The 26,467-nt window shown below is 53.7% G+C and overlaps 2 protein-coding genes across 17 annotated transcripts in view; one reads left to right on the forward strand and one right to left on the reverse strand.

Annotated features, from left to right (window-relative positions):
• Positions 1–118: 118 nt before the first annotated feature.
• On the forward strand, positions 119–19,015 carry SLC66A1 (solute carrier family 66 member 1). 13 transcript variants are annotated; one of them, XR_012130029.1, is made up of 10 exons: positions 119–238; positions 4,407–4,575; positions 9,229–9,358; positions 10,103–10,190; positions 10,800–10,942; positions 11,078–11,170; positions 11,800–12,006; positions 16,149–16,777; positions 17,236–17,374; positions 17,792–19,015. XR_012130029.1 is itself a non-coding variant. In XM_036999916.2 (9 exons), the coding sequence occupies exons 2-9, from the start codon at positions 4,412–4,414 to the stop codon at positions 16,681–16,683; spliced, it is 897 nt and encodes a 298-aa protein (XP_036855811.1). In that variant the 5' UTR covers positions 119–238; positions 4,407–4,411; the 3' UTR covers positions 16,684–19,015. The 13 variants fall into 13 exon arrangements, 5 of the variants coding, with proteins under 5 accessions (XP_036855811.1, XP_036855812.1, XP_036855808.1 ...); XR_005056393.2 differs by having other exon boundaries at positions 16,149–16,211; positions 16,675–16,777; positions 17,236–19,015; XR_005056395.2 differs by lacking the exon at positions 17,236–17,374 and having other exon boundaries at positions 16,149–16,211; positions 16,675–16,777.
• Positions 19,016–19,919: 904 nt separating this feature from the next.
• The window catches only part of CAPZB (capping actin protein of muscle Z-line subunit beta), a 140,056-nt gene continuing 133,508 nt past the window's right edge, over positions 19,920–26,467 (reverse strand). For 2 of the 4 annotated variants that reach the window (XM_073233307.1, XM_073233309.1), the window contains exons 7-10: positions 26,028–26,093; positions 25,216–25,292; positions 23,643–23,755; positions 19,920–20,775 (exon numbers count right to left, since the gene is read on the reverse strand). In XM_073233307.1, the coding sequence (XP_073089408.1) occupies positions 23,653–23,755; positions 25,216–25,292; positions 26,028–26,093 (246 nt within the window). In that variant the 3' untranslated portion in view covers positions 19,920–20,775; positions 23,643–23,652. The remainder of the gene's footprint in view (positions 20,776–23,642; positions 23,756–25,215; positions 25,293–26,027; positions 26,094–26,467) is intronic. The other 2 variants (XM_073233308.1, XM_073233310.1) reach the window with 1 other exon arrangement.

Here is a 26,467-nt window from a genome sequence, read left to right on the forward strand (position 1 = left end):
CCCCGCCCACCCGTGGCTGGGGAGGAGCCGCAAGGGAGGGAGGAGAAGGAGCTCGGCGCCCCGCCCTGCACGCTCGGCTCTTTCGCACCGCCCCCAGGGACCGCCCGCCAAGTGCGCGGCGCAGGAACCGGGACTGCCGGCTCCCCGGCGGGGTAGGGCGGGGCGGGGCTTCGGGTCAGCTGACTCAGGCTTTGGAGACAGAACCGAGAAGCTGGATCCGGCGGTGGCCTCTGACGTGGTGAGTCTGATTTGAGGCTGGGGGCAAACCCGCAGGCTGTGGGTCGAGACTCTGGGGCTTCCTTACCACATCGTTCCAGTACACTTCTCCAGCCCTCGGACCGTGCTGGGGCTCCTTTCCCTCCATGGGGCGCGAGATCTTGGGCGAGGCTCTGGGTTAGGATTGGGTGGTCCTCGGGAGCCCGTGTCATCGTCGTCCCCACTACTCAGAGGTGATCAGCATGACCTCTAGGACCAGCCTGGGAAGAGATTGGGCTCTGGGTCCCCTTTTCACCTCCTGATTCTGGCTGACGGGCCCCATCGCTTCCCACTGCCTTGTTTTTCCCTGGGCGGGCCAAGGGAGGGGACCACAGGGTGACTGAGCGCTGACCCCAGCGGCTACCCTGTCATTACGCCCGCCAAACAGGCGGCCCCGCGCTTGGCCGAGTCACCAGGTGGCCAGGAGTGGGTGGTATCCACAGGCTGGGACGCTCCTCCTCTCTTGAGTACTTGCCAGGTCTGCAGAGAGCCGGTATTGCCCCCTCCCTACCCCATGCCTAGGACAAGTTTTGGGTATGTACATGGAGAGGCTGGGTTGGAAATGTAAGGACTGGCACGGTCTTGTCCATTCAACACTTAGTGAAGGTTGCTGTGTGCCCGAGACGCCGGGTTGGACTACAGCCAGAACAGTACTGAGTGTTTAATCTGTGGCAGGTACCATTCTAATAGCTTAGCCTAGATTCTCTGCAGTCAGTTTAGAAGGTGGATACTTGCATTATTCCCCTATTGTACAGATTGGAAGCCTAGGCTCAGTCACTCGCCCAGGAGTGCCACACTTGTAGGCAGTAGGCAGGTCAGTTCCAGAGTGCTTTCTCCTCAACCCTAGGCCACCCTAGCTCACAACTAGATCTTTCTTCTTTTCTTTACTTTCTCTGTCTCTCTTTCTCTCTTGCTCCCTTTCTCTCCCCCCCCCCCCACCGGCACCCCAACCCTTTCTTTGTCTCTCACCGAATGCTTTCTGAACTTTAGCTATGCAGCTGGTGTGTATAGGCCCTGAGAATAAGTTCACAGCTACAGTGCAGGGAGAAGAGTGGGTGTGAGGAACAGTGGTGGCTGAGGACAGTGATACCTGTCCTTCGGGTGTGTGAACAGAGGGAGCAGAAGAGGTGACAGGTGTTGTGTGCGGAGCCAACTCTTGTGAGGCCTCTCTGAGAGAGCAGGTTAGAACTGGGCGTTAGTGTCTCTTTTCCAGGCCCTCCAGGAGGAGGACGTCCTAGGGGAAGTGACAGCATGTGCTGAGCCTGGAGGCCTGAGAATGATTTTTTGCAGCTCTGGGCAAGGGGCAGGAGATGAGGTGGGAAGGGCCATTCTTAAAATACATGCGGGCTTTGCCTCTAGGCATTTGAACTCAACCTGGTAGGCAAAGGTGGACATTTGACCGGGTTCATTGGAAGCGTCTCCCTGACTCAGCTTGGGATCTGGGAGAGGCGCTTGGGTGTGACAGGAGATGCCTTCTCCAGCACAGCCTTTCTCAAAGTGTGGCCATGTACACCAGAATCAGCTGGGGTTGCTTCTTAAACCCAGGTCCCTGATCCCCAGTCCAGGGCACTGATCCTGAATTTTGAACATGTATCCTCCTGCTGTGGTCCTTGTCACACCCATGCATATGGTCAAGCTTTGTGGCAACTCTAGACATCCATTCGCTCCGTGCTGTTTGACCAGGTGGTGGGCCCATTCGCAAAGCCGGGCCTGGGGCCCAGGCTGGCTGCCTCCTTGAGCTTCCCAGTGGCCCTCAGAGGAAGGCCCCTTCAGTTCAAGGCTCAGCTGTGTTTCTGAGTGTCCTGTGCAAGGACGGAACCACCACCCAATGCCCTAGACCCCGTGATCCAAAGTAATTTCCTGCAGACACCCCTCCCCTCGTCTGGCATGTATCCCCCTGTCCTCCCTAACCTGGTGAAAAGAGGGAGTGAGAGAATGGCCTCAGGGTGGTTGCACTACTGGACTCCTCCTCAAAAGGGTCACTGTCATGCACTGGGTCAGGCTCTGGGCTAAGAGCTTATGTGCATTTCATCTGCACACAACCTCAAAGAGTGTCATTATCCTCAATTTACACACAGACTCAGGTTACTCACTTGCTCAAGGCCATGCAATCTTATCTGTAAAATGGGGACAGTATCCCCCACCTCAGGGAAACTACAAGAATGGCAATGTGCTAATATGAACCACAGTGGCACGTTCAGAATCCATAGCTAGGGTGGGGGAAGCAGTCCAACTGGGGGTGGTCTGGTGGACAAAAGGACTTGATTTGAAATGCCTTTAGCATTGCAGAGATACAGTTCTTACCTGGACTGTTGACCTGGGGTGGCCTTACAGGTACTGCTAGCAGGACATCAGATAAAAGGTTCCAACATCAGCTCTGCTGAAGGTCATCAAGATGGGTTGCTAGGATATAGTAATTCAGCCTCTCTTACCAGGCCCTGGAGATACTTCAGTGAAGCAGGCAGACAGTGACCTGGGGCGCCCTGATCCCAGCTCTGGGTCTCTGCCCCCGGCTGGTCACATTAGAGCTGAGAGTTTGGAGTTCCCTGACCAAACAAGCTGAGTCGCTTCCTTTCCGTCCCTGAAGCTCCCAGGTTGCTGCGATCTCAGCAGTTCCACGGGTCCAATCAGAGTGACTTAGTTCATTAGGGCTGCTTAACAAAACACCATAGACCGGGTGGCGTATAAACCACAATTTCTCTGTCACAGCTCTGGAGGCCTGGAAGTCCAAGGTCAAGGCAGGGGGAGGTTCACTGTCTGGTGAGATCTACCTCCTCGTTCATAGGTGACTGTCTTTTCACTGTGTCCTCACATGGCAGAGGGGCAGGGCAGCTCTGTGGGTCTCTTTGTTAAGAGCACCAATGCCACTTATGAGGGCTCCGTCCTCCTGGCCCAAGCACCTCCGAAAGGCCCCACTTCCCAAACCACACACTGGGGTCAAGTTTCAGCAGATGGACTTCGGGGGCACACAAGCCTTCGGTCTGTAGCGCAGGGCGCTGCTTTATGGAGCTCCTGCCAGGAGGAGGAACTGAAGGTGGATGGAGAGAGCCTCAACCCAGGAAAGCCCCCTGAGTGCAGCGAGAAAAGGGGAAGCCCACCTGCTGGCTGCTCAAGAAGCTGAGCAGCCATGCCAGACCACAGGAGTCTGCCATGCCCGGAACAGAAGCACCCGGGCAGCCTGGCAGGGCTGTGAGCAGGGGTTTGCGCCCCAGTCCTCACCTTGACTCCCAGCTCTACTGCTTCCTGGCTGTGGGCAAGTCACTTCCCTGGTTCCCCTGACATATCAGCAGCCCCCACTTCGTAGAGTTAATGTAAGGACAAAATGGGTAAGCGCTGCACGGTGCTTAGCCCAGAGCTGGCCGAGAGCTCAGAAACCAGAAGCTATGATGAGTCTCCCGGTGGAGACGGCACCAGCCGGCCACTCTGCTTTGTCACCCTTCTCCGGGGCTGCCGCAAGCCGGGACTGCTCCGGTCCCTGTGCAGGGTGCCTGGGCACCTGGAGGGGCCTTCCCTGCCTGCCTCTGCCATCATCTTCTGGCTGTCGTTGCGAGAATGGGGCAGTGGCTCTGGACTCCTTGCCAGCAGGTGTCCCACACATGCGAGCTTGAATCCCAGCCACCTGTGCAGCCCCGGGGCTCACTCGGTCCTCACTCTCCACTTACCTCATCCGACCATGTTAGGGGCCACACTCCTTCAAATGAGGTGATGTACTTAGCGGGCCTGGTCTCAGCAGAACCTCGTGAAGTATAACAAAAGATTGGAAAGAATCCAAATGTTCACGAGTTAAAACAAAGCGCCATTGTTTGAGGGCTGAGTTCTTGCCCTAGATTTAGGAGCTCACGTAATCCTCAGAACAGCTAAGAGGGAGGCACTGTGTTTACAGATGAGGAAACTGTGGCATAGAGGGGTTGAGTCGCTTGCCAGAAAGTGGTAAAGCTGTGATTTGATCATACTCGGCCCTGACCATAAATCTCTGAGCTCTGGGCCCGGAGCTGGTTGAGCAGTCTGGTTGAGGGGCTTGGTCAGAAATGGATGATAAGGCTGGGGACGAGCTTAGGTTGGGGGGACATGACTTAGATCCAGACTTCCCAAGGCTGAACGCCCCCCTCTTTTTCCCTGTAGCAACCTTTCTCTTCCTCTTCCTCCTGCAGCAGCCATGGTCTGGAAGAAACTGAGCTCTGGCAACTTCTCCACCTGCCCCAATGGTTCCCTCCAGTGGATATGGGATGTGTTTGGCGAATGTGCCCAGGATGGCTGGGATGAGGCCAGCGTGGGGCTGGGCTTGATCTCCATTCTCTGCTTTGCTGCAGCCACCTTCCCGTGAGTCCTGGAGGGGGGCGTCGCTGGGTGTGCTCAGGGCAGGGTTTCAGAGGTGGGGCTCTTGGGATTGCTCAGAGGAGGGGCTGCCTGGGTTGCCCAGCGCCTCTCCAGACTCAAGGCCAAGTGTGCTCCCTCCTCCACCCAGACTTACTGACTCCCAGCCCACGTAGAGGGTCCTCCCCTTCTCCCTGGCCGAACCCCGACCTAGGCCCCACCTTGTGCTGGGCAATGCTGACACACACAAGATAATAATATTTGCTACTGTTCATTGAATGTCTACTATGTTCCTGGCTCATTTCTAAGCACTTGACCTGTTTTTACCTCATTTAGTCCTCATACAACCCTGTGAGACATGTACAATTACTATCTCTACTTTACAAGGAAACAGAAACCCAGAGAGGTTAAGCAACTTGCTCTAGGTTGTACAGCTAGTGAGAGGAGGCAGAGAGTGTGAGGCTGGGATGTACCGAATACAGCTTCTGTCATGTTGACAGTCTGGTGGTGGCTATAGGCAGCGATTACAAAATAATGTGGCCACTGCTGTCATTGGGGAACAAAGGCACACCTCCCTGGGCAAGTCATTTCACTGCTCTGTGCCTCAGTTTCCTCATCTGTCAAATGGGAATATTGTCCCCTACCTTATAGGCTGGCATGATGGAGTGTGTATAAAGCACCCAGCTCAGGGCCTTCACACAATGTATGCACGATGCCACGGCTGGACAGAGTGTATGAGGGTCAGGGGGACAGGATGAGGAGAGGTCAAAGAGGTCATCAAGGGCCCTGTAATATAAGAGCATTCTTCACCCTTGGGAAACTTATTCTTTATAATGAGGGAGAAACATAAGGTGTTATCTTTAATTTTTTAAAGGATTTACTTGAAAAAAATAGCTTTATTGAGAGATAATTCACATTGCCATACAATTAGCCCACTTAAATGTATAATTCAACGGCTTTAGGATATCTAGAGTTGTGTAATCATCACCAGTCCATTTTAGACTGTCTTCATCTCCCTAAAAAGAAAGCCTGAGAGAAATGAGTCATTTCTCATTTCTCCCTCAGGCTCCTAGCTCCTGGCAACCACCATCCATCTGCTTCCTGTCTCTATAGATTTGCCTTTTCTGAACATTCATACAAATGGAATCACATAGGATATGAAAGAATTGCTTCTTTCACTTAACATAATGGCGTCAAAGCTCATCCATGTTGTCACACATGTCAGTACTTCCGTTACATGTCCCAGTAATATTCCATTTTAGGATAATACTGCCTTTGGTTTATTCACTGAACTGTTATAATTAAGGCTGCTGTGAACTTTCATGTACAAGTTTTCATGGGGACACATGTTTTTACTTCTCTTAAGTATATACCCAAGTAGTGGGATTGCTGGGTCATACGGTAACTCAATGTTTAACTTTTTTTAGAAATTGCCAGACTGTTTTCAAAGCAGTTGCACTATTTTATATTCCCACTAGCAGTAGTGTATGAAGGTTCCAATTTCTCCAAATCTTTATCAACACACATTTTCTACCTTTTTTGTTTTATAGCCATTATAGCGGGTTCACAGTGTTATCTCATAGTTTTGATTTATATTTCCCTGATGGCTAGTGATGCTAAGCAGCGTTTCATGTGATCATTGGCCATTTGTGTATCTTCTTTGGAAAGAGATCTATTCAGATCCTTTGCTGTTTTTCAGTTGTATTATTTGTCTTAAAACTTTGTTGAGTTTTAAGAGTTCTTTATATATTCTAGACACAATTTTACCTATCAGATAAATTATTTGCAAGTATTTTCTCCCATTCTGTGGGTTCTCTTTTGTTCTAAGAGGTTTATAGATTTATCCAATGTGTGTTTTTTCCCCCACACCAGCAGTTAACTTAGTTCTGACACTGTCTACCTGGAGATTGTATCAAATCCCACAGCTTAAGGGCTGTCTCAAAAGACTGCTCCCCGACCCCTTCAGATGCCGATTATAAGTCCAGGTTGTCACCTGTGCTTCTGATCTATACATGTCAGTTTTCAACAGCTCCTCGCTGGGTGTGACAAATTTGCTAGAGCATCTCACAGAACTCAGGAAACATTTTACTTACTAGATCACTGGTTTGTTATAAAAGGCTGTAACTCAGGAACAGCCAGATGGGAGAGATGCAGAGGGCAAGCAAGTTACAGGGAAGGGGCACAGAGCTTCCATGCCCTCTGAGCACACTATTCTCCCAGTGTCTCCACATGTTCATCAACTCAGTTCTCCAGACCTGCTCTTCTGGGTTATTATGGAGACTTCATTACACATGCCTGATTATTGAAATCATTGGCCCTTGATGACTGAACTCAGCCTCTAGCCCCTGTCTCCTCCTAGAGGGAAAAGAAAGTTTCAGCCCTCTAATCACGTACTGGCAACCAGCCCCGATCCGTAGGTGACCTAGAGTCTGCGAAAGTTGCCTCACTGACATAACAGAAGGCGCCTTTACCGCTCTGGTCACTTAGGAAATTCCAAGGTTTTTAGGAGCTCTGTGCCAGGAATTGGGAAGAAGATTGAATATATATTTCCGATTATAAATCACAGTATCACAGATTGGCTGTTACATTTAGGTCTTTGATCTAGCTTGAGTTTTATATTTTCTATATGGTATAAGGTAGGGGTCTAACCTCATTCTTTCACACGGGGATATCCAGTTGTCCTGGTACCTTGTGTTAAATAGACTATCCTTCCTCCACTGAATTGTCCTAGCAGACTGTTGAGGGCTTGACATTTGTACTGGGTCACCTTGTCCCCGGTGCTGTACGAGGCGTAGTGCAAGGAGACTAAGCATGCTGCCCTTGCCACTGCAGAACTTCCATTCTGGTTCCCTCTAGAAACCAATCTGGGAGTCCCAGGGAAGAAGGCCTGGAGGGACAAGGAGAGTTTGGAGGCTGTACAAGCCGCCCAGCAAGCAGTGATGTCCTGGGGCACTGGAGAGGCCTGTAGGAGGCTGGCTGACAGGCATGGGTGACAGATGGAGGCCAAGGGAAAGCAAAACCCTGTCCCAGGGTGAGAGCCTTTCTAGGGCCACCTGAGGAGCTGGCTGGGGCTGCAGCAGAATGCTGGCCCTGCCTGAGCCTGGCTGATGAACCAGTGCAGGGGGCAGAGGCCCGGGAGAGAGTGCGAGGGACCCCAGGGAGGGCAGCCACCTTCCTGCCCCTCCTGAGGACTTGGCCTTTCCTGGCTCTGACAGAATCAATTGCCCTGCCATTTGTAGAAGCACATCACGTCACAGTGTCCTAGAAGGACCTTCAGGGGTCATGGGATAAACCTTAAGGGCCTTCTCAGTGCCAGACCTGTGCTGGGCACTGTCCCTGCCCTCAGGAAGCTTGAGTCCAGCAGGGACGGGGATGCTGGGTTACAAAGGAGGAAGTAGAAGATGTTGGCAGGCTCGGAAGGCCCTGGAGGAACTGGTATTCCCCAAGTCATGGAAGACAGGAGAGCATGGGCTGGCCAGGGGTGGCTGGAGTTCCTGGCACAGGGAGCAGCAGTGCTGATGGAGGGGGTGGGGCAGAGCAAGGGCGTGGGTCCCCGCTGAGGACCAGTGGGAGGCGCTAAAAGGTTTTGGCAAGACTGGGGTTTTAGAAAGATCCTTGAGGGGGAGGGCAGATTGGAGGGGAACAGGGCATGGCTGGGAGACCCACAGAGGTGGGTGGAGTGGGGCTCAATCGTGATGGAGTTGGAAGGATGGCTGCAGGGAGAACAGGGCCATGCCCAGATCTCTTAATTTCTGGTTTGGGTGATGGGGGCGATGAGGTGCCATTGAGTTACCTTTTACTTATTTAAATACATGCAGATAATTAAAAAGACACTTAAACAGTAAATGGCAGTTGTGTAATGGTTAAGAGCAAGACTGGAGCCCCAGGGTCTGGGTGTGAATCCTGGCACAACTTGCTTGGTGCCCAATGAGGAGGATCATCAAACAGTCAAATAGACTTGACTTATGGGGGGCTGTGAGCACTGAGTGAGCCGATGCACATGAAGGGCTCAGAACCATGCCTGAGGCCCCCTTAGCTCTTGTCCGCATTAGGTCCCTTGAGACCTGGCCAGAGGACCAAGGAGGACCTTTGGAAAAGCAACCAGGGCACCAGAGGCCACCGGCTTTTGAAAGAGAGCTGCAGGGGCCACAGCCCGCCCTTCCTCTTCCCCTTCGAAGATAACAGGCTGTGGTTCAGTGCATTGGCCCACTTATCACCCACCCCTCCTGGAGACAGGGCAGCGCTCTGGCCTTAGCCTTGTGGCCACTGCTACCATTCTTTCAAACCCCCATCCTCTCCACAGAAGAAAGATTCCAGGGTCTCTATAGAGTGATTCTCAGGGCCTGACACAAAACTTCAGGGCCCTGTAAAAATCCCAGGTCCGCACTGGGAGACCCCAGGGTGCTATGGAGCAGCATCTGAATAATGCTATGGATCTCTGGGAAGATGCACATCTCTTAGAGTTCCTGGGTTGCAAGGGATTCATCCTTGCAAGAGTCCCCAGAGGGTCAAGACAGGCTCATGCGGGAAGGACTTTGGGAAGGACTGCCTCCCAGGCAGTTCCCATGGCTGTCCCGTCCAGGGCCTGTTCCGTCCTTGACACTCCGAGCTAGCATCACAGCCCTTAGCCTCTGGGCATCTCTTCCTCCTTGTCCACAGCCAGTACATCAAGGCCTGCAAAGCGGGCAACATGGACCAGGCCCTGTCTCTGTGGTTCCTCCTGGGCTGGATCGGCGGAGACTCCTGCAACCTCATCGGCTCCTTCCTTGCTGACCAGCTGCCCCTGCAGGTAGGCCGGCCCCCGGGCTGAGTGGGTTGCCTGAGGACAGCTATGGCAGAGGCCTCGGGGCAGCCAGCAGAAGAGGCCCAGGCTCTATAGCTGACACATCATTCCATCTCGTGAGGGCTCCACACTGCACAGGGAGCCAGTAGGCTGGTCAGTGCCCTTCTCTGGGCCTCGGTTTCCCTACCTGCAAAAGGAGTGCATCAAACCAGAGGATCAGCGAAGTCTTGGACATGTGAAATGCTCTGATCCTGATTAAGTTCTCAGGGTGTCGGGTCCTGGAGGAGGAAGAGGAGGAGGCGGCGGCGGCAGTGGCGGCGGAATGTTTTCTCTTGGGAGGCCCAGGTGCCATCATTTGTGGCTGTGCAGAGCTGGGAATCACAACCAGGAATCCATCGTCTTCCCAAGCAAGATTGTAGAATCTAAATTGCTCCTGTATCAGGCCAAACCAGAGCCCTCACTTAACTTCTGAATCCTGTTTTACCCTGACTAGTAATCCTAGCCACCATTTCCTCCATCTGCCCAGGCCAGGCACTTAGCCAGGCCCTTTGCCCGGCTGATCTCTAGTCCTGCTAGGTAGGAACTCTGAGCCCCTGCTCTCCAGATGAGAAAGCAGAAGCTCAGAGACGTGCAATGAACTTGCTCAGGGTCACCCAGCTGGGTGGTGGCCGAACACTGCCCCGGTGCTGGGCTGTGGTCCCCAGTGTTGAGACCCAGAGCTGATGCCCCAGGCCCCTGCTTCTCCTGCAGACCTACACGGCGGTGTATTACGTCTTGGCGGACCTGCTCATGCTGTCGCTGTACTTCCATTACAAGTTTAAGAAGCGCCCCTCCCTGTGTGAGTATGATGGTCCCTGTGTCGGGTGCTCTGGGGGCAACCAGCAGGGCCAGGAGCTTGGGAGGAAGCAGGTTTCCCACTGCTGGGTGATAAACACACCCTCAGAAAGGCCTCCTAGGGCCTCATCTGAAAGCCTGAGCCCGGTTGGCCAAGATAGAGGCTGGAAGGCAGTGAGCACATCCGGGCAGGACCACGTGGTGTTCCATCACCTCAGCAAACATGGCTGCAGCTGCTGCTCTGGGTCCGCCCTGGGCTTGGAGCTGAGGAAGCAAGGACGAGGCACACAGGCTGTCACTGCCCCTGAGGGTTCAGAAGGGGCAATCACAGAGGTCAGGTCAAGGCACTTGGGGGTGGGGTTGTCCATTAGCATTTCTACTTTGGATAACCCCCCCTTCATGACGCTACTGCCCTCAATGTTTCACTTTTACAACCCTAGGAGCAGGGGGTACTGTTATACCCACTCCACAGATGAGGAATTAAAGCTCACAAAGGTCAAGGCGCTTGCTCAGGGTCACACAGCCACTATGTGGTAAGGCCAGGACTCAAGTCCTAGTCTGTCCATTGCCACTCAGATACTTAACCTCGACTTCCCTCCTGCCTCACGTCCAGTGTCTGCCCCCATCAATTCTGTGCTCTTGTTCACCGTGGCGATGGTGTGTATCACGCCGCTGCTGAGCAGCGCTGGCCCTGCGGCTGCCCCGAGGGAGGTCTTCCGGGCTCGGACGCTCCTGTCTGTGGAGCCGGCCAGTAAGGTGAGGTGTGGGTGTGTGACGGTGGGGGTGCTGGGGGGCTGGCTCAGCTCGAAGGCCCTCCAGAAGGGTCTGGGGGATCTCAGCCCACACCTCCGGCCCCTGTGAGGCACTGAGTGCCCGCTTCTGCCCTCTCAGCCCTTCACTCGGCAGGAGATCCTCGGCTTCGTCATCGGCTCCGTCTCCAGCGTGCTCTACCTGCTTTCTCGGCTGCCTCAGATCCGAACCAACGTGAGCCTGAGGCAGGGGCTGGTGGGGCCAAGTGGAAGAGCAGCCAGCCTGGCCGCTCAGCCCTCTGGGTTAAGGAGGAGCATGGTGTGTGGGGAGGGGTAGTGGGGGAGAGGGGTCGATGCAGAAGGTCTGCGTCCAGACTCACTGTTGGCTTGGGAAAGTTAATCCAGTTCTCCAAGCTTCAGTTTCTGCTTCTGGAGAACGGGCATGAGGGGGCCTGCTATGAAGGTTACGTGGGACCCATGTGCGTCTCAGAGAAGTAGAAGGTCAGGGGTTGAGCTTAGAGGCCTGAGAGGGGAGGAGAAGGTGGGGAATTGGGTGCGGGAGGCTTGCTGAGCAACGTGGGTCAGCATGGGCTGGAGAACAGGTATTGTGAGGCCTGCAGGCATGGCGCAGCCACAGTCTCCTGCCGACCTGGGTGGTAGAAGAGGTCAGAGAGGTTACTAGGGTGGCGATGGTGGGGAGGCCCCGAAAGGGGCCATCTGTGTGCCAGGCCCATGTTGGCCACTGGGCACAGTGAAAAATCTGCACAGTGCATACAGTGTGATGGAGCAGACACGCGGACAATTATAATTCGGAGTGACAAGAGCCCTGTTTGAGGTCTCTGACTTCTCACCCCTCACCTCTAGTTCCTGCGGAAGTCGACCCAGGGCATCTCCTACTTGCTGTTCGCGTTGGTGATGCTGGGGAACACGCTGTATGGGCTTAGTGTGCTGCTCAAAAACCCTGAAGTGGGCCAGAGTGAGGGCAGCTACCTTCTGCACCACCTGCCCTGGCTTGTGGGCAGCCTGGGTGTCCTGCTGCTTGACACCATCATATCCTTCAGGGTGCTCAGGGTAGGTGTGGGGGATGAGGGGGCATGGCAGCGACAGCCTCTGCCTGCACACGGCATCAATGTCCATCCTTCTATCCATCCATTCATCCATCCATGCATCCATCCATCCATCATCCATCTATCCATCTATTCATCCATCCATCCATCCATCCATCCATCCATCCATCCATCCATCCATCCATCTATCCATCATCCATCCATCCTCCCATCCATCATCCATCTATCCATCCATCATCTATCCATTCATCCATCCATCCTCCCATCCATCCATCCATCATCCATCCATTCATCCGTCCATCCTCCCATCCATCCATCATCCATCCATCCATCCATCCATCCATCATCCATCCATCCATCCATCCATCCATCCAAGGGTCGAACCTCCTGGGTGCCTGGCACCCCACTCAGAACCAGATCTAGTCGGGAGCCAGAGCAGAAGGGCCCTTGCCCCAGGAGGCCTGCAGCTCAGTGGGGGAGGCAGTCAGCACCCGTGTACTTACACATCGTTGCCTCACTGTAGCTGCAGTGGAGTGAGCACTGCGAAGACCTGCAGGGTGTGTAACCAGGGGCTGCCTTGGTTTGGAGGTCAACCACAGCTTCCGCAAGCGCCATTTCAACTGTCCTGATGGAGAAGTTAGGCAAGGCAGAGAGGATGTTCCAGGGAATAGGAGAGAAATCGGCCTATCCAGGCCAGCAGAATGAAGGCTGGAACCCAGAGGCGGCAGTGCCCGGGAGCCCCGGGGGAGGGGCTGCAGCTGGAGACCTCGGCCCCTGGGGGCGGCGAGAGGAGGGGAGCTGAAAGGCGCTCCAGACAGAGCCTCAGGCCCCCAGGTTCAACCCTCTCTGCTTGGTTTGGCCTTGACATTGGCCCCTGCAGATCTCCATACAGTTCCTGGTGTACAGGAACACCTCCACTGCCTCAGAGCGCCAGTCCCTTCTCCCCCGCTGACCAGGACCAGGTCAGGCCCAGGACGGATGACCGGGACTTCAGGGGCCACACCCCGAATGGGGAAGTGTGGGCAGTATGGTGCTGCTGCCCCTGGCCTGGGCCGTGGAGGAAGCTGGGGTCGGGGGGCCTAGACCTCTGAGCCCACCCTCCACCCTCCATGCCTCTGAAACCTCCTGGGCTGACTCCTCCAGGAGCCCGGACTGACTCTTTTGGGAGCAAGACGGCCCCCAGGGCTAGACCCCCCTCCCCCCAGTCCCCCATTTGGGATGCACCTTCCAGGATCTGAAGCAGCTATGCCTGGGAGCTTCGGGGAGGGGCTGCAGCTCAATACCCAGCGTCTCAGGAGACAGTGCGGCTGCCCCTCGGCTCATCTACCTCATCTGCTGCTCACCCCTGGGAGGGGCATGGCTGTGACTGGACACACCCTGGGCTGTCCTGTTGGCTGCAGACAGCCTAGGAACGGTACCTCCCAGCGAAGCCCGTTTCTGCTGCTCTTTCCCCCGGGTGCTGGGGTCCAGGCTGCTCTGGGGATCAGTAGTGGATGGGGAGTGGGGCCGTACCTTCTGGTCCCAGGTGGGGCCTACAGGCTCAGGATGTGGGCTAGCTGAGCAGGAAGGGACTGTGTCTGCTGACCAGCCTCCCAGGGGCCTCCAGCCTGCTGTGTGACAGACCCCACACCTGGTGGGGGGGACACAGCAGCAAGCATGACACTCCCCACCAGGGGCCCTGCACCTCTCGCTCTGAAAGCAGCAGAATAGTTGAGGTTCAGGTCTTGGATCTGCATCTTAGCTTCTCTGTGCCTCAGTTGGCTTGTCTGGGAAAGAGGATGACAATACTGTCACTTCGTCCATCCTTGTCAGATGGCATGATTACAGTGGTTAGCCCCAAAGGCTGGCATGCAGTAAGCTCAGTGAGGTGTGGTATTTTTAGTTGGAGGACAGGGACATCCAGATCTCCCTGGAGACCAGGGAGACCTTCCCAGAGAAGGCGATGTGGCAGAGAAGTGGGCAGGAGGTGACCAGGGGGAAAGGTGGGAAATTTTGCAGGCAGGAGGGAAAGGAAGCTTAAGAGCAGGTGGCAGAGGACAGGGCTCAGCCCTGAGCTCTAGTTCCTGGGCCCCAGACTCTGTTTTGAGTCCACCTTCTTGCTGGCCATGACCCTGTGGGTGCCTGAAGACAGTGTGGCCAGGTCCCGGGAGCCACCTGCGTGAGCTGGTGCCAGGTGAGGCTGAGGGCTTGTCTAGGACAGAAACTGTGTCTCAGCTTTTCAAAATTTTACTTTTCCCATCCCAGAGAAAGGAAGGAGCCTGGCAGTGGGACTGCAGCCTTCACCGTGAGGGCCACCATGGGCCACAAACCCTTGCCCTCAATTTGGGGAAGCAGTTGCTGGCCCCAGTGGTAAGGGTTGTGACCCTGAAGGTAGAAAGTGCCATGGGAAGGAATTATGACCAGCCTGGGACACTCAACCAGGGAAAGCTTCATGGAGGAGTGGCCCTGGAGCTGACCTTGAAAGCAGAGGGAGGTCAGAAAAGGCAAAGGCCTGGGCGTAGGAGTCCGGGCTGTCCCAAAGTAGCACCACTGAGAAGAGCCTTGGAAACCAGGCTAAGGACAGGGTCCTGGGTGCAGGGCCAGCCCAAAGCTGCTCACGGCAGGTGACTGGGTTTGGCTGGAGGGAGAGAAGGGAATCAGGGTCTGGGGAAACCAGGGAGGGGGCACCTCTGGGGTTGAGGTGGTCAGTGAGAACAAATAGAGCCAATCTCTGTCACCCGTGTCCTAGGGCAGGCCCACATGTGCCCTGGCATGCAGCTGACTTTATTGAGCACCTGTGTGCTGGGCTAGGCATGCTCTCATTTGGGCCTCACAACCCCTTTTGCGGGAGGTGCTGTTATAGCCATTTTACAGGTGGAAAAACAGGTGCTCAGGAATCAAGCAACTTGCCTAAGGTTGCCCTCGAATGAAATGCCTCCCGTGATGCCTGGCACCAGGGCTCCCAGATCCAGGGGGCACAGGAAGAGCTGGCTAGCAAGCAGGTGCATTCCGCGACAAAGCAGAAGGAATGGCCCTGTGGCCACAGGGCTCCATCCCCAGCACTGTCCCAGGCCCTCTTGGCAAGGGTTCTTCAGCGAACTGGAGGTTTTGGAGCCACTGGACTACATGGCCTTTGGACCCCAAAGCTGAAAAAGGGGAAACCCACAACCCACCCTTCTCTTCACCCCTTCTACTGTTGGCCTTGATTTTCATCACTGCTGGATGACGGGACCGAGAGGTTCCTGGGTACAGCCAGGCGCTAGTCCCAATTGTCCCGCACATAGAGGTGCTAAGTTGGTTGAGGTAAATGTTAGCTCCAGATTAACTCAACTCAACTGGTAACTACTGATAGATCCCCCAGCCCTGGGACACCCCGAGGACACAGACACTCACTGGTAGCTCTGCCCAGCACATGTTAAGTGCTCAGTAAAGATTCCTGTCGTATCAGCGAGAACTTTCCCATGCCCACCAGGCAGCATGGGCAGGGCCTTCCATCCTGCTCCCTGGTACACAGTAGGTGCTCAGTAACTGTTCAGTGAATGAATGAACAAGTGAATGCCTAGAACACTGTCCCTTGAGGGGACAGGCTCTAACAACGTGTACACTTGAAATGGGGGAATTGTATGGTATGTGTGTATCCCAATAAAGCTATTTGAAAAAAATATCAAATTAGCTATTAAAATGTGAATAGGAAGTTATGGATAATGAGACTATATTACATCTTTATAGTCATTTCTACTCATAACAAAGTAATCAGAATGAGGACCTGTGGCCAGTCAGATGCGGGAGAGAAGTAAAGGGATTTCATTCACTAGGCCAAATATATAATATATATGATCTCATCTCTTCATTCTATAGTGTTTATTGAGCACTTAAACTTAAGTATCACAAAAAAGGTAGAAAACAGTGATATGATGGTGTATATCTATGATGTAATATTTTAAGACTGAAAATAAGAGAACTGTAAAAAAAATTGTACCATATTTATATTTGATGCTTAATTTCTTTAAATTGAGTTCATATAAAATATATTCTGAACTTCATCCTTTTAAAGTGAATAATCAGAGTAGAAGTGATATGAATTATAGCCAAACTTTTCATAAAAGAAAAAAAATACTACCAACTCATTCTAAAGAAATATTGAATAGAATCATCTGCCTCCCAAAGGACCTACAAGTGGACTGCAAAATCAGTAACAAAGCTGTGACTCAAAATACCGTAGCGAAGCAGGTAAGTTTTGATTGACTTTAACGATGAGGTGTGATTAATCTGGTTTTCCTACTGAAATTTTACAAATTTTAGACTTGTAAAATTTCAGTTATATAGAAAAAGGAAAATTATGAGATTTTAATGTGATATTTAACTTCTACAATATGTAATTTATATTATTTAACTCATTATTTGGAATCAAACTATTAAATTAAAAAAATTTTGCTGTGTTGGCCTAAAAAACTATTGCTGAGAGAATAGGAAAAAAAAGCTCTCTTGGAATCAAAACTGGGGCAGGAGGGGCCAGCCAGGGATAGTGGACTGCGCAGATGGGGGCACATATGCTGGCCCCTGCTTACTACTGAGTGGGAGCAGACGTGTCTACCTGTTTGGCCCGTGGTGAGGGTTCAGCGTCAATACCAGCCCCCAGGCCCAGAGACTGGCCCCAGATAGGTGTTCAACACAGGTGCCCTCTCTCTTCCAGCCTCTTTAAGGGTCACTGGTTCCTGGGGGTAGAATCCACTCACTAGCAAGCAGCAGAGGAAGCTATGGGCAAGCTGTGGGAGCTCCCAGGAGGGAAGGAAAAGGTAAGCAGTGGGGCTGGAGGGAGAGACGCTGAGGCTGCTCCAGGGATCTCAGGAGTAGGAAAGCTTCCCAGTGGGAATGAAGCTGTTCCAACTGTTTTAAGAGTCTCTTAAGAGAAAACATCTTAATTGGCTTAGTGTGGGTCATGCAAGGGATGCCTGGACTGCACTGCACCCAGGCTGCGTGGAGAGGTGGCAGCCTAGAAGGAAGAGGGGCCTGTGAGGCCAAGTCCACAATGCCTGCCCCTCCCCACCCGCAGTAGGGGCCCCACGCAGCCCGTCACGTACATAGCAGCTGCGCAGCCAGTGGTTTGAATGGATGAGACAGTTTGGAGATGAGTCTTGGTTTTTGGGGCCCCAGAAGGACCGCTGGAAGGGCTCCAAGAGGCTGATGGGGGTGAAAGGGCTTTGGCGAGCCAGGAAGTGCCCCAGGTTATCCACCTGAGCCCTCACACTTCTAGGTAAGTCCGGGCCCCAGGAGTGCCGGGTAAACTATGCCAAGCTGAGAACTGAAGGCGGTCTCCCAACTCCCAGACCAGGGCTCCTGCCACTCCACCCTCACCAAGGCTGCCTCCAGAGGACACCTTCCGGAAGCCTCTAGTGAGCCCATGGCAGGGGGGTGGGTAGGAGGGCATGCCTGGCTGCTGCAGAAACTGGGGAGCCAACACCTGGACCCAGGGGGCTAGTTAGCCCTCCAGAGCTCCCGGGTGCCATTTTCTTGTCCTTCCTTCCCATCTTAAGAATGCTCAAGGGGCCCTGCCAGACAGCTGGGCGCCTACCTCAGTGGGAGGGAGTAAGGAGTGGCGGTGAGCTGGCCCCGAGCCAGACCAGAAGCACCTTCTTGCTTCCAGCCGCCCCTCACCTAGGACACCGGGTATCAGAGCCCACTGCCCAATCTCACCAGCCGGATTTAGCCTCAAAAAATGAGCAGTATTGGCTTCTGTGGAAGACTACGGAAGGCAGAGTCAGCGATGGCCTGGCATATTCCGCAAGTCACAATTTGTTTCAAATGTTTAGGTCACATGATTACACAGCTAATAAAAACAACCGACTCAGCATTCCAGAAGAAGAACATCAAAAAACTTCAACAAAGATCCTGGCGCTGCTGCAGTTGTAGCTGCATTCATCCCACCAGTTCCTGGACTTGCCATGGGAATGAAGAAGGAGATCTCTAAGCTGGCCTGTGCAACCAGTAAAACAACAAATTTGACTGGATCTATACTGTTGGAACTCAACCAGGAATTAGGGGAAGTGCAAGTTGTAGGGCTCCAAAATCTTGTGACTACAGATTATCTACTGTTAAAAGAACATATGGGATGTGAACAGTTCCCAGGAATGTGTTGTTTTAATTTGTCTGATTTTTCTCAAACTATTCAAATTCAGTTAGACAATATCCACCATATCATAGATAAGTTTTCACAAATGCCTAGGGTGCCTAACTGGTTTTCTTGGCTTCACTGGAGATGGCTGGTAACTGTAGGCCTGCTTTGGTTATGTAGCTGTATTCCTATTATGTTAATGTGTGTGCGCAATTTAGTTAGTAGTTTAAAACCTATACATGCTTAAGTTACTCTACAAGAAGATATGTCAAAGAAATAATCAATCTTCCATGTTTTCTTCTGTCTGCTACTTCCATAGCTTTTTTTCTTCCTTCCTAATTACAACCCTTAAGTAGAATTCGTGCCTCATAACGAAATTACCGAGTATCATAATTCTTCCAAGTGGTAAAGATACCTCAAGACAAATGCTGGGCATAGAAGCCACAGGGCATAAATCTGCAAAGAAGTAAAAAGCTAACCTTTTCAAACAATATGGCTTCTCTCTCACTTACCAACTTTACATCTCCCTGTATGGCCCCGGAAGATGACTGCTTAGCCAGAGACGGGTAAGATTCCTCAAGGGAGGAACAACCTAAGACAGGCACAGTCGCAGGGGGGCCATCAGGTGAGAAATTGGGGATCAACAGTGGTGAGGCTTAGAACCTCACCCCCCCTGTTTTGAGAGAAATCTTCTGCATCCGTGGATGTTTTGCTGCCCTTGTCTAGCCTGGATTAATACTTAGTCTATAGGCACACACCTGATCATGTACATTTGCCCTCTTACAGCACTAAACTATGTTTTCTACCTTTATCTTGTATCTACCTACCACTTCAGCATTTTATTAAAAATAATAACAACAATAATAAGGGAGAAATGTGGGATTCACATATACATCAAGTATAAAAATCAAACGAATATTCATATTTGACCTGATTGTTTATAGTTCATAATGCGTGATCAAAACCGAAAGTTTCTGTGATGAATGCCCTTGCACTGTTCACCATGTAAGAACTTACTCACTATCTATAAGAATTCGTTCACCATGTAAGAACTTGTTCGTTATGCTTCAGAAGATTGGAGACTGACGAGAACTAGGCTTGGGGTTGATTAATGATTGTGCAGAGTCCCCTACACAGAATTTTATTGTTGTTAACAACCATTTGATCAATAAATGAGATGCCTTCTCAAAAAAAAAAAACAAAAAACCGACTCAGCACCCTCCGTGGGCCAGGCACTGTGCTGACACAAACCCACGAGGCTGTCACCCCCCCATCCCCACGAGACGGGCTGCGGGTCTGCCCACCAGGGTCCCACAGCTGGTGAGTGACAGACCGGCAGCCCTTTCTTTCCAGCCTCCCTCGTCAGTCTCCACCTGGTACTCGGAAGCACCCAGCACAGGAGTTTCTGCTGTCACCCATCTCTGCCTCCAAGGCCATGGGCGTGTCACTTCAGCTGTTTCCTTCCCTCACCAAGGGTGGCGGTGCGGACGGTGTAGGGGGTGTGAGCCCACACACAGGTGTTTGCTGAGACCAACGGAGGGCAGGGAGCAAGGTGCGGAGGAGCAGAAATAAGAGGCCAAGGGGCTCCCACCTCATCAGTCCAGGTGGCTTCGAGGGGCTCCAGCTTGTCTGTGGAGTGGTGGCCGGGAGCAGCTCCGGGGCTCTGCAAGGACCCCTTTCCTCCTCGCCCACAGAGGTCCCACACCTCCTCTGCCCAGCACCCTGCCGAGGCCTGTGACGCACCCCCATCGTGGGGTCAGCCCTCATGGCCAAGGACACCCATGCTTGGAAAATAAGGCAGCCAAGAAAGAACACGAGGCCAGTGCTAACTGCGTCCCAGTTTCTTTTTATTTTTTTTGTTCTTTTTCCTTTTTTTTTAAGTATGGAAGCTCAAGTATAAGATGTAGATTTTTTTTTAAGCTTTACAAAAAAACAAAATAAAACAAAAAACTCCTTTTGCATTCCATAAAAATTGACAGAAAAGCACCTGGCCAGAAGAGCGGACCGTCAGCAGGCCCCGCCCCTGCGCCCCCACCATGTGGTCTCCGTGGGACAGGGGCCACCTGCAGGACAGTGCTGAAGGCCACCTCTCCCTTCTCCTAGAGCTGTCCCCCGTCCCCAAAGCCCCCAGCCCCAAGCAACTCCCAAACACACGTGGTATCAGATTTCCAGTTTTTCTTCTATCTTTCACACACCACAGTTATTTCATAAAATTTTTTTGTTTTACATTTTTTACACCAATGTAACAAAAAGGTGGGAGGGAAGGGGAGGCAGACAGACAGTGTATTTTATGCCTATAAAGGGGTAGTAGGGGGCAGACGGGGGCTGAGGCAAACAAAAAAAACACACGGTCTCTATGGAAATACCGAGTTTTGATAGCAAAACGTGGTGGGAAGTAGGCCTCAGAGACAGAGAGGGGTATTTATTGGGCTTTATTCTTGGGGGAGAGATGGCGCTGTGTGGTCGGTGATGCAATTTGTTATGTGACCTGTTGGGAAGGGAAGGGATGGGACGAGGGAAGGAGCAGAAAATGAGTTTTCTACGAAAGGAATCTAACGAGTGCATGGCGTGTCCGGTTAGCGTGAAGCAGAGGTTTAACATTGCTGCTTTCTCTTCAAAGCCTCCACCAGGTCGTTCTTAAGAGCTTCTTGTTTTGATTTGTCTGCAAAAGTCTGCACAGACCTGCCAAGGAGGAAAAGAACTGTCACGAGCAGGTTTAACAGGCAGTGTGGCCGTGAGGGGCTGAGGCTGCCGCCTGGTGGCCTGGCCGGACACGCCACCCATGAGGCGGCGGCACAGAGCCTGAGACCTGCACACACCACACCTCGCCGGGCGCTGCAGGGGAGGTATGCAGCCCAACCGGACAGATGCTCACCTCTGCACTGGTCTGGGGTAACCTGGCCATAGCCACCAGAACCCTAACCCGCTTCTCTGGGCACAGGTCCCAGGTCAGTCTGAACCAGAAGGTGTCTTTTGGGCTTCCAAGCACAATGCAGCAAAGACCGCACCCCGTGCTGCAGACCAGCTGCGGCCTCAGGGCCATGAGGACCCTGCTATAAATCTCCCCTCACTGCACCCCTGCCCACCCCACAAGTGCAGGGTGAAGAGCTGGCACCTCTGGACGTCTGAGTACACTGGTTCACCGGCAGGGCAGCACAAGAAGGGCAGGTGCCTTTAGGCTTCTGCTGTGAGGCACCATCACCTGGTAACTCGGCCAAGAAAACCCCTCAGCCTGGATTTCAAGAGGCAGCAGGGGACTGAGAGGTGTGCCCTGGGTTCCCGCCATCAAGTCCTGGATTTGTGGGGCGCGCTACTGGGAGAGCAGTTATGCACGGCGCCGGCACTCCTCAGCAAGCTTTGTAGAGGCTGGACAATTTACTGAGTGCTTTTCCACATTCTCCTCATTTTACTCTTACAAGCATCCCCAAGACAAGTAGAAATCTTAGTATTATTCCCAACTGACAGCTGAGGGGCAGGTTCAGGGAACTGCGCCCTGGCAGTGACCTCTACAATGACTCTGTCACCTTTACCCAACATGCTGGCTAACCAAGAACTTCTTAAACCATTTACAAGCCTTGAAACAGTTTCACAGCAGTGGAAAGAAAGGGTGGAAAGCCGCCTCAAAGGAATGGTGTGGACGCCAGACTCCACAGGAACCTCAGTCTGATAACACACTGACAGTGAGAAAGAATGGGAAAGAGGAATAAAAAAATAATCCTAAATGCCAAAAAGAGGTAAGGTAAGATGAAGTAAAACCTAGCAGCACGTCAGCATCCCAAGTTGAATTCTGACTACTTGGTCCTAGAAAAAACACGGAAAGTATCCTCAAAATGGTTAAGAGGCTTTGAAAGAATCTGTATACAACTAAAATCATTCCAGTGAGAAAAGCTGGCATTGGGGCTGATGCTGCCAAAATACCGATTTCCGAATGTGTGTCCTGGACTGCCGCCTGCTCTGTGGCAGCCAAAGAGAGGGTCAGACAGCAGCCCTGGTGGTCCTCGGGCTCCAAGCCTCACCCAGTCCCCCATGTGGTTCTGGAAAAGCTCCCAGTAGGAGGTCAGCATGGCCAGGGGGAGGATGCAAGAGGCGAAGCAGCAGCTCCCGTGGCTCCCGTGTGGGCGCTGGTGCTTCTGGGAAGAAGCTGAGCATACCAGGCTGGGCTGTGCCCTCCCCGCACCCCTCAAAAGATAAAGTTCCAGGGTTAGAACCAGGGTTAGAATGAGGGGAGAGACAGGAGGTGAAGCTTCCAACAGCTGGGGGTGTAAGGAGCAGCGCACTCATTTAGCACAGAGCGTGGGAAGGTCATTGCCAAGCAACCTCGAACCGATGCCTGGAGAAGTGCTAACTCAGTGCGGGAAGGACCTGCTCCGCACAGACGGGGCACCAGGCTACCCACCGCTGCAGAAAGTTTCTACGCTGGAAAGTCTCTAGTGGGAAGAGGATCGCAGGCTAGAGAGCCAGAAGACTCTAGACTTACCCTAAAAGCTGAGGGGCTGGGGAGAAAACGGCACAACAATGGGATACCTTAGAAAGGGGATTTTCTCAATGCCGTCTTGGGAACCTGACAGTCCCAGCATGAGGCTGGAAGCCGACAGGTGCCAGAGGCCTGGAGCTGGCACACACACCCAGAGCAGACCAACAGGTTGGAGTCCGTGGGCACTGAAGAGCGGCTCTGCCCCACCCACCCTGGAGGGGTCCCTCGGAGGGTAATCCCTGGGCCTGGAGCCCTGGCCAGCTGAGTTCCCAAGCGCCTCACACGAAAGCCAGCTTCCCTCCTCCTCTCTGGGGATGCCGACTGCCTTCATACATCTGCATTTGCACAAACTCAAGTCACGGTTCTCGGTCATTATTACGAGCAAGACTATTTTCCTTTCTGTCAGCGTTCTGCATTTCTGAGGACAGCTGCAGCTGGTTAGGAGTGGAAGGTTACGCTGGCCCAGGCAGCTCCAGCAGCAGCTGGTCTGGGGGTGCATGAGGCCCAGCCAGGGGGACCAGAGCTCCCACTCTGCGCGCCCTCCCCGTACGTGGAGCAATACACTCCTTTCAAGACAGCCAGCACCGACAGTCACTTTGCCACTGAGAAGGGAGCTCCTACTGCTTCTGGGATCCTCTGTGGCAAAGCTGGGTTGACCTGGCGGCACATACAGAGATTCAGAGAGGCTGCCTTAAAGCATGTGGATGACCACAAGGCAAAGTATGGCCCATCGCTCTGGGCCAGTCAGAGCAGTGCAGACAAGCGGCTTCTGCTGCAGAGGCTAGGTTAATCCCCTGGATGGGGCTTCTTCAGGAGCAAAAGCCAAAACCACCCCTCTGTCTTCCCCCACCCTCACAGTGCAAAGCACACACACCACACATGTGATACAAGCGGGTCCATGTTATGTGGGGCTGAGCTTACGTGTTACTGTGGCCGCTCACAGCCGTACGTGGACACAGGGGTTAGTGGTGGTTTATATGGCCGCAAGACAACGGCCGGACCGGCAGGGTCTGAGTGAGTCGGTGAGACCTGTTTAGTGGGGAGGATGCTCACGCCTCTCAGGCAGGGAGGGTACCTGGACCGGCCTAATTATCAGGCTGGATGTGGATCTGGCGCTGGGTCAGCACTTGAGAAAGCTCCCTCTGCAACTGCTGAAACTTTGGGTTGTCAGGGATAGCGTCAACAGATCTATGGAGAGGGGTCAGAGGTGAGGGCAGCAGTGGGGCAACACAGGTTGGGGGCACCAGGCGGTGACAGCAGAGAGGAAATGCAGGGGACACAGAGGTTGAAGGAAGAGGCACACATCACCAAGGCCACTGGGGCACAGGCAGCGGTGTGGAGGCCGGTGTGCAGAGCGTACGCAACGGCCACGGTTTTCAGGGGCTCACAACCCCACCCTGCAGGCTCTTTGTGTCTCTCCTACTCTCCGGCATTGCCTGGGGATCGTGCAGGTGGGGTGGATGGAGGAGCCCGGGGGGAGTATGTCTGGTGAGGATGGTACAGTGGCCCCAGGTGGCAGACTGCTGGGACCCCTGGGCTCTCAACCGGCCCCAGGCCAGGAAGCTCTGGGCACAGATGACCTCGAGGTCCCAGGCTCAACAGCCAGAGGAGAGACAGTGATGGGGGTGGGGGGGTGGGAAGTAAGACCCACCAGGGCAAGCCACCACCAAGTGCTCCACTGAGGGATGGGGGTAGGGGCGGGAAATCAGACAGATGAGGGTCCAAAGGGGACTTCTTGCTATTTTAAAACTCTAGGAGGAGGAAACCAAACATCTGCCTCCTGGACAAATTCACAAGTCAGGGCAGCCCCCAGAGCTGCTTCCCACTTCCTTCTGGCCCAAAAGGGAAGATTGGCACCCAGAATGGGGCATTAGAGGGCTGGGGCCAAGGGCAGAGCAGGAGCTCTCAGACTCACACGGACGTGCTGGGCAGCAGAGCAGACTTCGTCCTCTCATCTAAGCCCTCAGCAGCCCTGCCTCCATGGCCTGCCGAGGGCTGGTGAGAGGGGCCCCTGGCTGAATGTCACACAGCTCAGGGTGACACAGCCTGACTGCGATCCGACCTCCTGACTTCAAGGCCAGCACTTGCTCCACAACTGCCTCTACTGCCCCCCAGAGGGGCTCTGGCCTCCTGCTCTGCCCACCACAGACCTCCAGGACCCAGAGGGCCCTTCCCAGCCTTCTCTCAGGCGATGCTGCAGGACTGAGGACACAAGGTGGGTGGAGGGGCAGCTCAGGGCCCCGGGCAGTCCAACAGAGCCCCCGCAGAGCACAACAGAGGGGCTGGGGGCCCTCTCCCGGAACGGCAGGCTGAGGCAGCTCTCTCTGCTGCCCTGACGCGCAGTCAGCCAGAGGCGGCCAGGCCGCCCAGAAGTCTGCACTCCCTCCCAGGCCGCAGGGGCTGGGCGGGTTCTTTCCACAGGACTGAGAGGAGGTGACTCCAGGGATGAGAGCACCGGTTAAGGTGAACATCCCCCCAGAAAAACAAGGTAGGAGTCAACATCTACTTAGAGTGCCAACTATGTGTGTATTATCTTTCCAAACCTGCATTAACAATCCCAAGAGGTGGGTATTTAGCAATTAACCAGTAAACCCAGGGTTCAAATCTACAGCTTCTGGTTCCAATGCTTGTGCTTTTGGATACATTACCTCAGCCCATTGACGATGTCCTTTGTCTTTCCAAAGTAGATCTCATTCAGCGTACTTCTGATTTTATTTTCCATGTCCTGGGAAGGGAGTAAGTCAGGTGAAAGGCAAACAGGAGCCCTGAGGCCCAGGCCCTCCCCCGCCCAGCAGCTCACCCCTGCAGTCCCCGCTGTGACCACAGGGGGGAAGCACATGACTGCGCCGAGGCCGTGAGTGAGCCCCAAGGCTCAGGACCCAACCTGTATCTCGTGCTCTGAGCACCTTACCCTCCCCAGGAAGCCGACCAATATCCAGGTACTGGGGGCCAACGCCGACCGTCAGACCACGCTGGGAGCTGTTCTATACCACATCACCACCCCTCAGCCTTCCCACCAATTTTGTAAACAATTCTGTGAAGCCAGAGGGCTTCCCTTTCCTAGGACAGCAGAGCGTGGTGCCTGGGCAGGCCGGGGCAGGGGCGGCCAAAGCTCCTGCAGGGCTGCTTCCTCTCGGAGATCAGGCCTCTGCTCATGCCTGCCCAGGGTGACTAGGGGAGATGGATGAGGGCTTCTCAAGTAGTCTTCTGGAGCTTGTTTGGGGCGGGGGCAGTTTAGGGGGTGCCTTGGAGCTGAGCCCTGCTCTCATCCAGATTAAAGGCTCAGAAAACATGAAGTCAAGATGAAAAATAAGAAACGCACTGCTGGCTGCTATGGAGTAGCAAGAAAGAGGAGAGAGGAGGGAGCCTGCAGATGGCAGACTTCAGGGGCAAAATGTCCCCTGCTGTGGGAAGTGACCCCCAGCAAGAGGAGCGAGCCTGAGCCCAGGGGCTGACTCACCTCTACCAGGCGCCCGATGTTGGCTATGTGTGGGGAGCAGTCGCTCACAGTTTCATCTTTCTCCATCTACAAAAGACAAAGACATTCCTCCAAGTGGGAAAGCCAAGTGCTTCCTGAGAACGGCAGCCGCTGCTGGCGGCATGGCCCACCTTCCTGGTTTGCAAAGGGCCTGCTATTCCTGCTGGCAGCTCTGGGGCCAGCTGCATGCGGAACAAGGCCACCTTTCTGGTGGGGGACCCGGCACAGAACGCCTTAGGTTTCAGGTCACAAACAGCCCATCCAGAAGCATGGAGCCCCCCACCCCCACCCCCACTTCTAGGGGACAGTCTGCTGCTGCCTTTGTTGGTGGAGCACCTCCCAGCCAGCCCAGAGCAGGGAAGGCAAAGGTGACTGCCCTTGCCAGGCACTGGCTCAGGCTGCCTGCCTCCAGGTTTGGGGCC

Source organism: Manis javanica, chromosome 4 (assembly GCF_040802235.1).
Source record: "Manis javanica isolate MJ-LG chromosome 4, MJ_LKY, whole genome shotgun sequence".
Taxonomy (NCBI): Eukaryota; Metazoa; Chordata; class Mammalia; order Pholidota; family Manidae; genus Manis; species Manis javanica.